At 35.5% G+C, this 13,267-nt stretch overlaps 1 protein-coding gene across 1 annotated transcript; it reads left to right on the top strand.

Annotated features, from left to right (window-relative positions):
- Positions 1 to 5,659: 5,659 nt before the first annotated feature.
- On the top strand, positions 5,660 to 9,748 carry LOC145053943 (ABC transporter G family member 1-like). The gene is made up of 8 exons (XM_079002068.1): positions 5,660 to 5,984; positions 6,103 to 6,182; positions 7,177 to 7,641; positions 7,738 to 7,824; positions 8,077 to 8,193; positions 8,272 to 8,469; positions 8,857 to 8,943; positions 9,046 to 9,748. The coding sequence occupies exons 1-8, from the start codon at positions 5,702 to 5,704 to the stop codon at positions 9,676 to 9,678; spliced, it is 1,950 nt and encodes a 649-aa protein (XP_078858194.1). The 5' UTR covers positions 5,660 to 5,701; the 3' UTR covers positions 9,679 to 9,748.
- Positions 9,749 to 13,267: the final 3,519 nt, after the last annotated feature.

Genomic DNA, 13,267 nt, shown 5'->3' with positions numbered 1-13,267 from the left:
GTTCTTCAGTGGTTATCTTTGAGAAACTTGATGAGGATCCACAAAAATTTCTTAACTTTAGAGAGCCATTTGCTTCTTCTGGTTATTTCAAACTTCACCTCTTCGGTGGTGTGTTTGGATCACTGTACCACAGTTATTGTGATCTCCAATTGTTTCTTAGTAAGGTGATGAATGGTCGTGACTGGGATGAAGAACATTGTACTTGACAGGGATTTCTTGTAATTGATCCCAAGATTTTGAAAATTTGTTGTCCCAGGATTCATATCTTGATATCCCTCAGTGATTGTTGGAATTGGTTCAAATGAAGGGAAGTCAAATTTCTGAGCAAGTATCGGGTGGATTTCGACATCTATTTTCCCGAAGTCACATACCAGGGCTTTAAGAAAGTCACATGCACTTTCAAATGTAACCTTCATATTTGGATACTTCTCTGCCTTCAGTTGGAATACTTGGGAAATCAAGAAAATTTCTTCCGGATTCATGAACACAAAGTCTGCCTGTGTTCTTATGTAGTCATACCCTCTGCAGGAAAGGGTGTACTGGAAGAATTCACTTTTCATGAACTTTTTGATCTTGTAGATCTTCACTACTTCTAGTATATCATTCAGAAACATGTTTTCAAAATTATCACCATGTTTGGCATGAAAAAGATTCAACCTTTCAAATTCCATGGGAAGTCTTCGATCTTCAGGAATGGCGAGTTCCAAGGATTGAAAAGCAGGGAAGTACATGGAGTTGGGTGAGATTGGAATATCCCAATACCCATCATGAAGAGGTTCTGCATAGGTGAGAGATGGAATGTAGTTTGAATCCAAAATTCTTTGGGTAGGATTCATCCAAGAGTTGATTAGGGTTTCATCAAAAGTGGTATCGAAACCTTAGGCTCTCCATATCTCATTTGCAAATTTTGCAGCTCTCCAATCTTGTTTCCTTTGAAGGGTGGCTGGGGAACCATTGAAGTGAATTGATGAAACATCTTCCTCTAAATTTTGCAAGTGAGGAGTAGTTTGAGTCCAAGGAGAAGTAGGGTCTTTGACATGCTCTGAAGAAGATTGATGCCAAGGAGAATTGTGAGGAGTTGGGTCTTTGATGTGCTCTGAAGAAGATTGATGCCGAAGAGGAGTGTCAGATTGGTTTTACCAAGGGAGTTTTTGACTTTGAAGATTTTGAGGATGAAACAGTTTTAATCCTTATCCCCTGATTTGGATCACCCCCCCCCCCCCTTTTGAGGAAGCAGGCTCCACCTACTCCTCAAACCAAGCTTTTGAAAGGTGGTATTGAATTGGGTTGCCATCTGGGCACTCAACTCTTTGTTGGTCGGCATGTCAGGATTGAAAAGTGTTTGATAAATTCCCTTGGTAAGACGAAGGATTTTATGAAGACTTTCTTTTGCTGTAAGAGATCACCTCAACCCTTTGATAATGTCTTGAAGAACTGAATAACTTGTTTTTATAAGCCGTATGAGTCTCACTAATGAGTAGCTGAGACTTGTTTTCTTGTTCAAGCATGGTTTTCTAAAGCTCGTTCTTAAGATCCTTCACCATGTTGATGAGAGCTATGGCTTTCGAGATGAGCTCCCGATGATCAATAGTTCTTTGATTGTCAAGTTAATGAATGCCCATTTCCAACCATAGAAGCATTCTATCAGGATATAATTTGTCTCTTGTTTCCAAGACTTGAACTCTGTCGGCCAATGATTGCTGAGTTGAGTCTTCAGTTGTCTTCGGGGTTGCTATCGTGGCTGCAACCAAAATTTGATCAACCTTAGACTGAAGATCAAGGAATTCTTTCCTTAACACTGCCAAATTCTTCTTTTTCTTTTGCTTAGGCTTGGAGGTAGAATGATGTGACTCATTGGATTCCTCGTCATCAAGAACCATTATGAAGTCATCGGAGGGGCAAGGTTGTTAGAATTCATCATGATTTTCATCATATAACCAGGAGAGTGGTTCATAACTTATTTCAATCTCTATTACTCCTTTATTAGAATCATGCATTTCAGTGTTGGTGGGAGGATGCTTTGATCCACCCGAATTGTATTTCATAGCTTGAACCTTTTTAGCTGTGTGTTCCATATCAGAAATCCATTTCTAATTTGTTAGGATGTCATACACAATTTTGGCATTGTTGATGGCAGTAGCCCAATACTTGGCAACATGAAGAAAAGACTCTTCCTTTTGCTGTTGTTGCTGAACTTGCTTTAATTTCCTAGAACGGAGTGCCCTTTTGAAGGCTTCAAATTTCCTTATTCTTGATCCAGTTGTTGGTCGATACCAAGACCAGGTATCACCAGAAGCATATCCGTGAATTCCTTGTCGTACTGAGGTGTCCCTTTGGTCCAAGGATCCTTGCATAATGGTGATCACCATGCCTATGTCGATTGGTCGTAATATCGACGACGAAAGATTTCTAGAGCTTCCTCGGTCTCCTTGGTCTGAAACCAAGTGTGGCATTGGCTCTGTTTTGGCAAGGGTCTTTGAAAAAGGACCCGACATTGCAATAGGTGTTTGAAGTGTTTGTGTGTCACAAAATAAAATGGAATTGAATTCCTTAGGAGTTACAAAGTTTAGACGCGAAGACCTGGACACCTTAGGGCAAGTATCAACACCCGGATTCACTTGGAATCAGGATTGGGTTCTATCTCCATGATCTGATGAAACTGATACACTTACTGTATCAGAGTGGATGGATGGGGTTGCTTCGGGTGAGTTAAAGTGGAGTCGAATGGCTGGTGTCTTATGAGCGACTCCAACATCTTCCTTATTTCGCTTTTGGCCAGAGGCAGGGGTAAGCTTCAATTTCTTCCTTCTAAAAATGTCTTCGAAATCCGAAGGCTCATTCGGACTATCATTAACCACGTTTATTGGTGGATCAAGAGCCTTGGATGGAGAAGGTTGAACACGATGTGTTGACTCTGTGGTGGTGGATTTTCTTTTCTTTGAAGCACTCAAACCCTTTAATACAACATTTGAAGGAGTATGTTTGATAGTCAGGGGTTTGACCCTTTTTTGCTTGGGTTGTGGGGATTAGGCCCCGGTTAGTATGGGGGCTTGGCGGGGTAGAGCGGTATGGGGAAATACCGCTCGTAGCCACAATGTGATCAGCTACCTCAAGATTATTGAGTCCAATAGACTCGAGAATGTACATAGGAAGACGTCTAATCAGACTAAAGATATATTGGTCTTTGGAAGGATTGTACCCTTTGAGATCTTTGCATGAGAAGAGGTTGGTATCATTGCCAAGACTGAGCTTTCCATCTTTGTGTATATCGATCAAGCAAAGTGTCTAATACCTTGCATAGGTGAGTTCCATCATCCCTTCCTTCGGGGTCTCCTTGCTGACATATTGGAGGAAATCATCCCAGAGGATGTTTCCATAGTTCAAAGGGTTTCCAATAAACATGCTCCACACAATGTCGAGTAGTGGCCTAACCATGTTAACAGTACTACCAGTTCTTGCAGACAAACATCTAATAACATAGTGGAAACGTATTGTGAAACAGTCGGTAATTTGCCCTTCTTGAATTTAGCCACCCCTTTCAGTTCAGATTGGTACCCCATCTGGTATAGAGCAGCAAAGATGTCGTTGGTGCTAGGAGTGTATAACTCAGTGGATAGTGAAACTCGTAGGTTGATGGCTTCCAAAAACTTTCTTTGGTTAGAACAACCAAGGAACCATCGATCAATCAGAGATGAATTTCTTGCAGTTTGTTCAAAGGCCTAAATTCATAAAAGACACATTTGAACAAGATCGCTTGTGGTACTGCTTCCGTGAAGGAATCAAACGTTCCAAATAATGGATGTGTTGGAAGGATTTTGATCATGAGCTTGATGGATTCATTGTAGCTTTTATGATCATCAAAGATTCCGTTGTAGTTGCTTGTTGCGATGGAAGGAGTGATGTTCTTAATGGTTGATCTAGAGCTAGTAGGTTTAGTAGAGCAGGAAGTCTTGGATTGTTTATTTGGGGCACAAGATTTCACCATTATTATAAGAAAGATTTGAAGAACTTGCACGAAAAGGGTTTTTTGCAAGAAGATGAAGGAGAAGAAATAGACGTGAGAGTTTAAAAAGCGTAAACTTTCTTGGAGAAGAAAAATGGGTTTTTATACTTCTAGATTTCAAAATTGATTAATATCAATTTAATGATAGCTGGTAAAAAACCTTTGGGTTTTTATCTTTATCGGTTTTATCTTGACCCATCATTTTTATTTTTAAAATATAAAAAAAAGTTAAACCTAACTTAAAAACTTTTGACTGAACTATCGTCTAGTAGTATTTAGAAAAACCAATATATATATATATATATATATATATATATATAATCCATTCAAAATAACCCAATAAACAATGATCCATTAAACTTGGTAATTAACCAAAAAAAAAATTATGGAAATTTGAAACGGTTGTAATATGTGATTGTTGTGAATGTGATCAAGGCTCTCAACACACTCAATCAATTAAAAGGCGCCTCAACAACGAGTGTGGAACGTGTATACTTTACAACAAAGTTCATAAAGACTAATGTAGGTAACAAAATGGATGATCAATTAGTTTAATCATATATTGAAAAATAATGTTTTAGAGAGTATTAATAAATGATACAGCTGTGAATATATTTCAAGATATAAGACTCATCAGCTACGATTATAAAAAATTTAAATTATTTTCTGCTTATACGACACGCCCGCTAATATTCATTTTGTCATCTTTCATTTCTATAGGTTTAACATAAATAATGAACCTATTAATTTCTATTTTAAACTTGCCACCGGTTGTTATTATAGAAAAAAAATGTGGGTAACTCCATTGTCTACATTACTAAAAAGCTTAAAGTGTAAATCTATTATAATGAATAAACAAATAAAGTATGTTGCTATTATGGATAAAAAATATAAGTATGATGTTGTTATATATTGTTTAATAAAGTTTGTTTTATCACTTTTTAGGCAAAACGAGTACGTATTCTCTTTAAGTCTTTATATTATTTGAAATTTATGTTTGTTTTAACATTTATGTGTATGCAAACGATATGAGAATATTTTGGGACTGAAGCCATCATACAAAGGCCGTACGTGAGGTAACCCTCCCGGCTCGTCCTAGTAGTTTTATTATTTGTAAAGATTATACTGAAATCCTTTGAGATTTGTGTTTATTACAATGACATTGACGTTGAAATTTTTGGATTTAATTATTTGTTAGTTATAATCAGATTCTGGATTACAGGTCGATTAACAACCTTCCATAGTTCGATCGCTAATCCGTAGGATAATCTATCAACAAACCTATACTTTTAATAACAATGTATCCAATTAAGTATTACAACTTTTATACATGGGCGAGTATTTTTGTTTGCAATTTTGTGCAAGGTCACATTCAGGCCGAATTACGGCTCAAATGGGGCGCATTGCATGCACAAATAGATTGTGGTCCAAGAGAAAAGAATTAGTAAAAAGCTTTAGTTTGAGTTTTATTTTGGCAATTTTCGTTTCTTAGATTTCGGCTGCATGCGTATTATTTATGGATATATACTGCAAAATAAAATATTTAATGAAAATTCTAACAACCACAGAACTGCCGTTGCTTGCCTTGACACTTCCTGTGCTCTTATTATAAATGTAGGGCCACTCTGCTCATAATTTTCATACTACTCACCCCCTCCCCTCTCCCCTATAGTTCATAATTTCGTGCTTTGATCTTGCATGGGTAGTCTAGTGCATAGCAATGGAATTCGTCCAGAACCAAATGAAACGGGCATTGAAATTGGGGAGTGTGAGTCATGTGTTGCCAAGAAAACGGGAAGTTTAGCTTACTTGACATGGGAGGAGCTTGGAGTCGCTGTGTCAAGCTCAGAGTGGAGTGCAAGGAAAAATGAACGTAAATCTTTACTTGTTGGTGTCTCTGGTTATGCTAAACCAGGAGAGATTGTTGCTGTTATGGGTCCTTCTGGTTGTGGCAAGTCTACCCTTCTTGATTCTTTGGCTGGTATGTAATTCGATCTCAAGATTATGTTTTTACGTTAACGACCTTCTAACTCGCTTCTTTACATGTGCATGTTGTATACGACATTACTGTACATTTTTTATTTTGTGTATAATGGCAGGGCGGTTGGCTTCTAATACAATGTACTGTGGGCGAGTTCTAATTAATGGACGTAAACAGAGGCTTAACTATGGCACTTTGGTAAGAAAAATGAATCACTTTTTTATACATAGTTAATTAATGGACGTAAAAACATATAATCCTCACGAGAAAAATAAAGCACAAATTGTTGCATCTTTTTCTTCCACATATAGGGGGCAACCTAAGCGTCTGCCCAGGACCCAAAGTGCACAGGTCCCCAAATTTTGTTTAGCAAATCTATGAAATACTATTATAAAAATATAAAGAAAATGTGATCATTCATTGAGGAAAATTAAGAAACTAACATCTTTAAAGTCATTGAGGCAAATAAAAGAAAAACATATTCGAGTTTTACTTATTAGCTCTTAAAAACACAAATCGGACATGTTATTTTTTATGTTATAATTAGGTAAAAATCTAAAATATTTTTAATTTCACCAAGACGTGTTCGTGTCTTCATAAATTTCAATTTTATATTATTTGTTTTCACAAAATTTTCAAAATTCAAATAGGAGTTGTGCTAATTCGTGATAATTTAGGAATGAGTATGATGGATAATAATATAGATGCTAATTGTATGTGATAATGACATTTTGTTTTTTTATTTCTAAATCTATGACTATGATTTGGCCTACACGCTATTATAATACTAAGAGTTGTATTCCAACTTACAAGTTAAATTGTATTTTAACCTTTCAACAGGGGTTATACCAATTTTGCATTTGGTATTGAGGGATAACTTTTATACTACTTTCGAGAGGAAATGTCATTTTTGTAAATTCTAGTTGTAAACCAAATCAATAATAAAATGTTGGAAGTGTCAAATTACATGTTAGATTAATGAGTTTGCTTACTCATTCACTATGTATCTTTAGTTTTTAACTTAATGGGCCTTTTCGCATATTAAATATTGGTAATTTAACTAAACATTAATTTTAGTAACTTGAGGGCTTCTTTTTTGTTCTTATGATTTATCAATTTTTGGATAGAGTCACATACAATTAATTACATAACAAATCATCCGGGTTATATTGATCTTTTTTATCTAATGTAGGCATATATGACTCAAGAACAAGTTCTAACATGGACGCTAACCGTAAAAGAAGCTGTTTACTACTCAGCTGAACTCCAACTACCCAAGTTGATGCCAAAATTCGAGAAGAGGGAGAGAGCAGATAGAACTATGAGGGAGATGGGGCTCCAAGATTGTGCGAACACTAGAATAGGAGGCTGGGGTTTCAAAGGACTTAGTGGTGGCCAAAAGCGGCGTGTAAGCATCTGCTTAGAACTATTGACGCACCCTAAACTTTTGTTGCTTGATGAGCCTACAAGTGGGCTTGACAGCGCTGCGTCATACTATGTCATGAAGCAGATTGCCAAGCTCACTCGACAATATCATATGACTGTTTTAGCAGCAATCCATCAACCTAGTAGTCAAGTTTTTGGACTATTTAGCAATCTTTGTCTTCTTTCGTTGGGGAAAACAATATACTTTGGTCCTACTTCTGCAGCAAATCAGGTTATATATATGTATCATATAATTATTCACGGATACGTATTATAAAAATACGTATGATAAGAACATGAACGTAACTTATATTCTTGTTATTTTCAGTTTTTTGCAGCAAATGGTTTTCCTTGCCCGGATCTACAAAGTCCTGCAGATCACTACCTCATAACTATCAACATAGATTTTGATGAGGTACGTTAAAACTGTTCAATCTTTGCCATAGACGATTAAGATTTTTCAAAAAAATTGTGATAAGAATTTAAGAAAGTCACAGTAATAGTATATAAAGGTTGTTATCTTTGTATTCTTTTAATCATATATAGTTCATAAATAGCTATAGAATTCAACATGACGCCCTTGTTTTTGATCGAATTTGTCTTAATACACCACAAATTTCTTGATAATTCAAAGTTCATTCAGTTGTTCGTATTTTCCCACTGCTAGGACATTGTTAGTGGAGAGATTCCTTCTGAGCAAGTAATCAATGCACTTGCTGAATCTTACAAGTCATCTGAGATATATATGGAAGTCCAAAGTGAAATAGCTACAATATGTGGAGAGGTACATGATGTTCTTTCTTAGAACCAAAGTTACATTACAGTAGAAATAATATTAAGCAAAAAATGTAATTTTTTTTAGAAAGGAGACATAATTCAGAGAGAAGGAAGCCTACAAGTCAATGTCATTACACAGTGCTTGGTGTTATCGCAAAGATCATTCATAAACATGTATCGGGATCTAGGATACTACTGGTTACGACTTACAATATATATTGGGTTGGGTTTTGCACTAGGAACACTCTTCTTCCAAATTGGTTCCGGATTTGGCTCTATAAATGTAAGTTTTGTTTTATTTTATTTCAATACACAAAAAAATTTCTAGGAGCTAAATCGAAACTCACATAAAAACAAATGGGAGTCTCGTAGGTAAATATGAAATTTCAATTTGCTGTGTTCAATCATTTAGATATTATTTCATCACTACAGATGTTGTAAACTTAATTTTTTTTGGTGCCAAGTGCTCAACTAAAACGTTTGATGATGCGGCTTTTCATTTTATATGTTATGATTGTTGTTCTAAAGTTTTCACCAAAGTCAATAATTATGGAGAAAAAAAAAGATAAAGAATACCAAATTGTCAAAGCCAACTAATTGTTTTTGGTGGTGTTTCCAATCGTAAATATGTAAGTACTGAGAACAATTTTTTATGGTTCCTAATGCATAGGCTAGGGTTTCAATGATCATGTATGTTTCTTCATTCCTAACCATTTTAGCCATTGGCGGGTTCCCCTCACTCGTGGAGGAAATAAAGGTTAGTTGATATATCTTATGTGTTCATGGATAAACAAAATGTACTTGAATTAATTTCCTTCCTTAGTAATTAACTATATGTATCATAACGAAATCTATGTAGGTTTTTCAATGGGAAAGATTAAATGGGCATTACGGTGTTGGATCATTTGTTATCAGCCATGCTATTTCTTCAATGCCATACCTACTTGTCATTTCCTTAATCCCAGGAGCAATTTCTTACTCGATCATGGGACTCCAAAGAGAACCCAGACTATTCATCTATTTCGCATTAGTCCTCTTTGTGTCAATGTTGTTGGTTGAAAGTCTTATGATGATCGTAGCTGCCATTGTTCCGAATTTTCTCATGGGTATCATAACTGGTGCAGGAATACAAGGCTTGATGATACTAGGTGCAGGGTTTTTTCGGTTGCCAAACGAACTACCTCATGTGTTCTGGAAGTATCCTATGTACTATATTTCATTCCACAGGTATGCATTACAAGGATTGTATAAAAATGAGTTTGAAGGGTTAAAATTCCCTGAGTACTCAGGAGGTCCTCCTACAATTGATGGTGGAATGATTTTGAAGAGCGTATTGCACATTGAGATGCGATACTCTAAATGGATTGATCTTGGAATCTTGTTTGGTATGGTTGTTGCATATAGAATAACACTCTTCTGTACTATTAAGATAATAGAGAGAGTGACACCTATTCTCAAGGATTCCCCGTTGAGTTCTGCTTTTGAAAACTAAAAATGCTTCCATGAAGCTCATCTCTTGTTTGTGTTAGATTATATTGTAATAATGTGAGTAATCAATAATATTGGTCAAATATACTCTTATAAATAATAAATAATAAGAATTTTTTTGCCAAATTTCATGTACTTATTTATTTTGTTACATGTCAGTTTGTGGTTATTTTAAATTAATTTTTTTTTCTACTAGACATTTTATGGTTTTTTTTCGTTTTAATAAATTCCACATAATTTTGATACGTAATAATTGTAATATATATAGGAATTTGTTTAGTAATAAATTGAACCATTGGAGTGGTTATCTAACCATTTTCGATAGTTGGTTATATTGTTCATCATCATTAGTTGAATTTGTTCGAAGGTTTTGAATTGTATTAGTTGAAGGGGCTATGGGTGTGTACATCTTTCGTCAATTTTTGGGCGGTGTACATCTTGTCTCTAGGCTGTGTGTATCCTCAGTTTATGGTTGTGGAATTATTGGTCATAACATATTTGAGTTAGGGAAGTTGACCTCAGGTCAACAATTGTGTGAGGGCTTCATTTCCTGTTCTTGTCTAATTAAGGCTTTGTGGTTCGAAACACGACCCGAACACCTGACAGGTCTAGCTGGCTACATGTCCAACTCATGTTAGTTTTGCTTGGTATTTTTGTAGATTGTTTGAAAGACCATGCGGTATCCCATGACAATCACATGAGTGTTGTAAGATTACGATCTAGCCTGTAGCATTCACTTGGCATAGGTAAGCCGTTGCAGGGGTGTTTGTAAAACTTTGGGAGGACCACAACATATGTATGAGTTCAGTCAGACCCATCATAGTTGTTTAGTTGCACCTTATTCCGATGTGAAGGTAGTTTGAGCCATGTCGGTCCTTAGGGTCGCGTAGCTTTTGATTGTGGAGTGAGACCAGTGGCGAATCTAGAACCAAAATTAAAGTGGTTCCTTATATTAATAAAACAGAAAAAAATATGAAAATATAAGTCTTTTGGCAAAAATAAGGTAGTTCCTTATGTTTTTTTATTTATAATTTTTGTATTAAAAAAGAAAAAAGGTAGGTCCTAGGACCTACCTTAGCAATGGGTAGCTACGCCCCTGAGTGAGACTCGTTGTTTATGTTATTTTTGGTGAGGTTCGTGCGTGAGGCGTGTTTATATGTGTTGGGTCAAAAATATGGTTTATACTTTGCTTTTCTGGACAATTGTATTTTTATGTAGTGTTTTATGAGTTTACGGTCAAGTTTACGGCCCAATGGGTGTTTACGGCCGTAAACCCATTTACGGTCGTGAACCCATTTACGACCCATGTTCACCAAGCCCATATTCCCTAGTATGTATATATATATATATATATATATATATATATATATATATATATATATATATATATATATATAGGTGTTAGGGTTGAGGAGTAGAGTGATGAACATGAGAAGAGAGAAACTAGAGAGAAGAAGAGAGCATTTTGTGTGTGTGAAACTATTGTATGGAACTTAATTCTAATCATATAATACAAGATTCATCATCTTCTTCTTCTCCTTCTCTTCTATTTGGATCGGGCATCATCCGTTTGATTGGGATTCCGCAACATCAAACGGATCTGATTGATACACAGACATTTTGGAGACTTACAATTGGTATCAGAGTTTGGATTGTATCAGTCAATTTTGTCAGATCTATATATATATATATATATATATATATATATATATATATATATATAGGTGTTAGGGTTGAGGAGTAGAGTGATGAACATGAGAAGAGAGAAACTAGAGAGAAGAAGAGAGCATTTTGTGTGTGTGAAACTATTGTATGGAACTTAATTCTAATCATATAATACAAGATTCATCATCTTCTTCTTCTCCTTCTCTTCTATTTGGATCGGGCATCATCCGTTTGATTGGGATTCCGCAACATCAAACGGATCTGATTGATACACAGACATTTTGGAGACTTACAATTGGTATCAGAGTTTGGATTGTATCAGTCAATTTTGTCAGATCTGGAGCTTATCTGATCTTATTTTCGAAATAGTTTTGCGTTTTTGGATAGATCTCTGAAAAATAAGGGGGTTTGTTCTTCGTGTTTTTGATAAAAACGAGTTGTTGATCGAGTTTTGGAGCAAAAAGGGGCAAAAATCGTTGTTTTTCACGTAATCTGCAAAGACTTTATGGCCGGAAATTGTTTACAGTCGCCGGAGTTTACGACCGGAAACTGTTTAAGGTCGTCGGAGTTTACGGTCGGCGGTTTACGGTGGTGGTTGCGACTCGGCGGTTTGCGGCCTCGGCTTGGTGGACGGCTTAGTGCTAGACAACTCGGAATACGATTCGGAAGTAGCAGCGCGCCTACATAAAAAAAAACGGATTGGAATTGAGGGTGCCGGGAATCGAACCCAAGACCTCTAGATCAACAACACTCATGCTTTACCAACTCGGCTAGCAAGCTTTTTGTGTCATCTCTTCGAAATTTAAAACTTAACCTGTTCTTTGCGGTTCCAAGTTTCGCATTTTTGACACTTTTAACCCCAAAGCTCAATTTCTTTTAATTTTAAATTCCTTTTTCATCCAAAATAAAAAAAAATTAAAATAAAATAATAAATAAATAAATAATAATAATAATAATAAAATAATAAAAAATAATAAAAAAAAATTTATATTTGACTTTTATTTTTGACTTTCTATTTAAAATTTTGACTTTGACTTTTAGGTTTGACCTTTGATTTTAAACTTTGACTTTTAAATTTTCAAATTTAGCTTTTTGGTTTGACTTTTTCAAGTTTGACTTTTGAGTTTGACTTTTTAAATTTGACTTTTGAGAGAAAGGACATTTATAAATTTGACGTTTAAGTCTTATTTTAGCTTTGAGTTGTGCTTTTAATGGCTTTTGAATTCAACAAGGGAATTGAAGACATAAAAGAGAATCGTCAGGATATGTTAAGACAAAATTTCAATATCTTCTACTACATTCCCGGAGAAACCATGGAGGTTTAGCTGCAGCGATTTACCACACTCACTATTGAGATGAATATAGCTGGGATCTTCTTGACCAAATCTGAGATAAACAAAAAGCTACTGAATTCACTTCTGAAATCGTGGGATATGAACGTAGTTGTCATCAAGAAGACAAAAGATCTCAATTGTCTTAGTATTACTGATGTAATTGAAGAGCTTGATGCTTTGAAATGTGGAAAAATAATGAGTTCCACAAACATCCTGGCCAATGAAGTTTCATTTACTCCATCTTGTGAAGATACGATTAAAATTCTTCGTGAACATAATGATTTGCTAAAAAGGGAAGTCGAGGACCTAAAATACAAAGGATATCAACTTAGGAAAGTACAGAAACCCCTGAAGGCTAAATTAGAAGCAAATATTAAAGACTTTAGGAAGCTTCAGGAAGAGTATAGCAACAAGTGTGAAAATTATGACTATATTAAGAGACAACTTGCTGCTGTAACTGAAACACTTTTAAAATTAAATGTGGAAAAACAGATGTTAGTTTCAAAAATTATACTGCGTCAAGTCAGACAGTCGAGTCCTTATTTGAAACCCAATTAAAATTCAAAGATAATCAAAACAAGGGTCTAGGGTATG

Source organism: Lactuca serriola, chromosome 5 (assembly GCF_051521515.1).
Source record: "Lactuca serriola cultivar US96UC23 chromosome 5, Lser_US96UC23_V15, whole genome shotgun sequence".
In the NCBI taxonomy this organism is placed as follows: Eukaryota; Viridiplantae; Streptophyta; class Magnoliopsida; order Asterales; family Asteraceae; genus Lactuca; species Lactuca serriola.
Note: the sequence above shows the minus strand (reverse complement) of the source record. Positions and strands in the feature narration are given on the sequence as shown.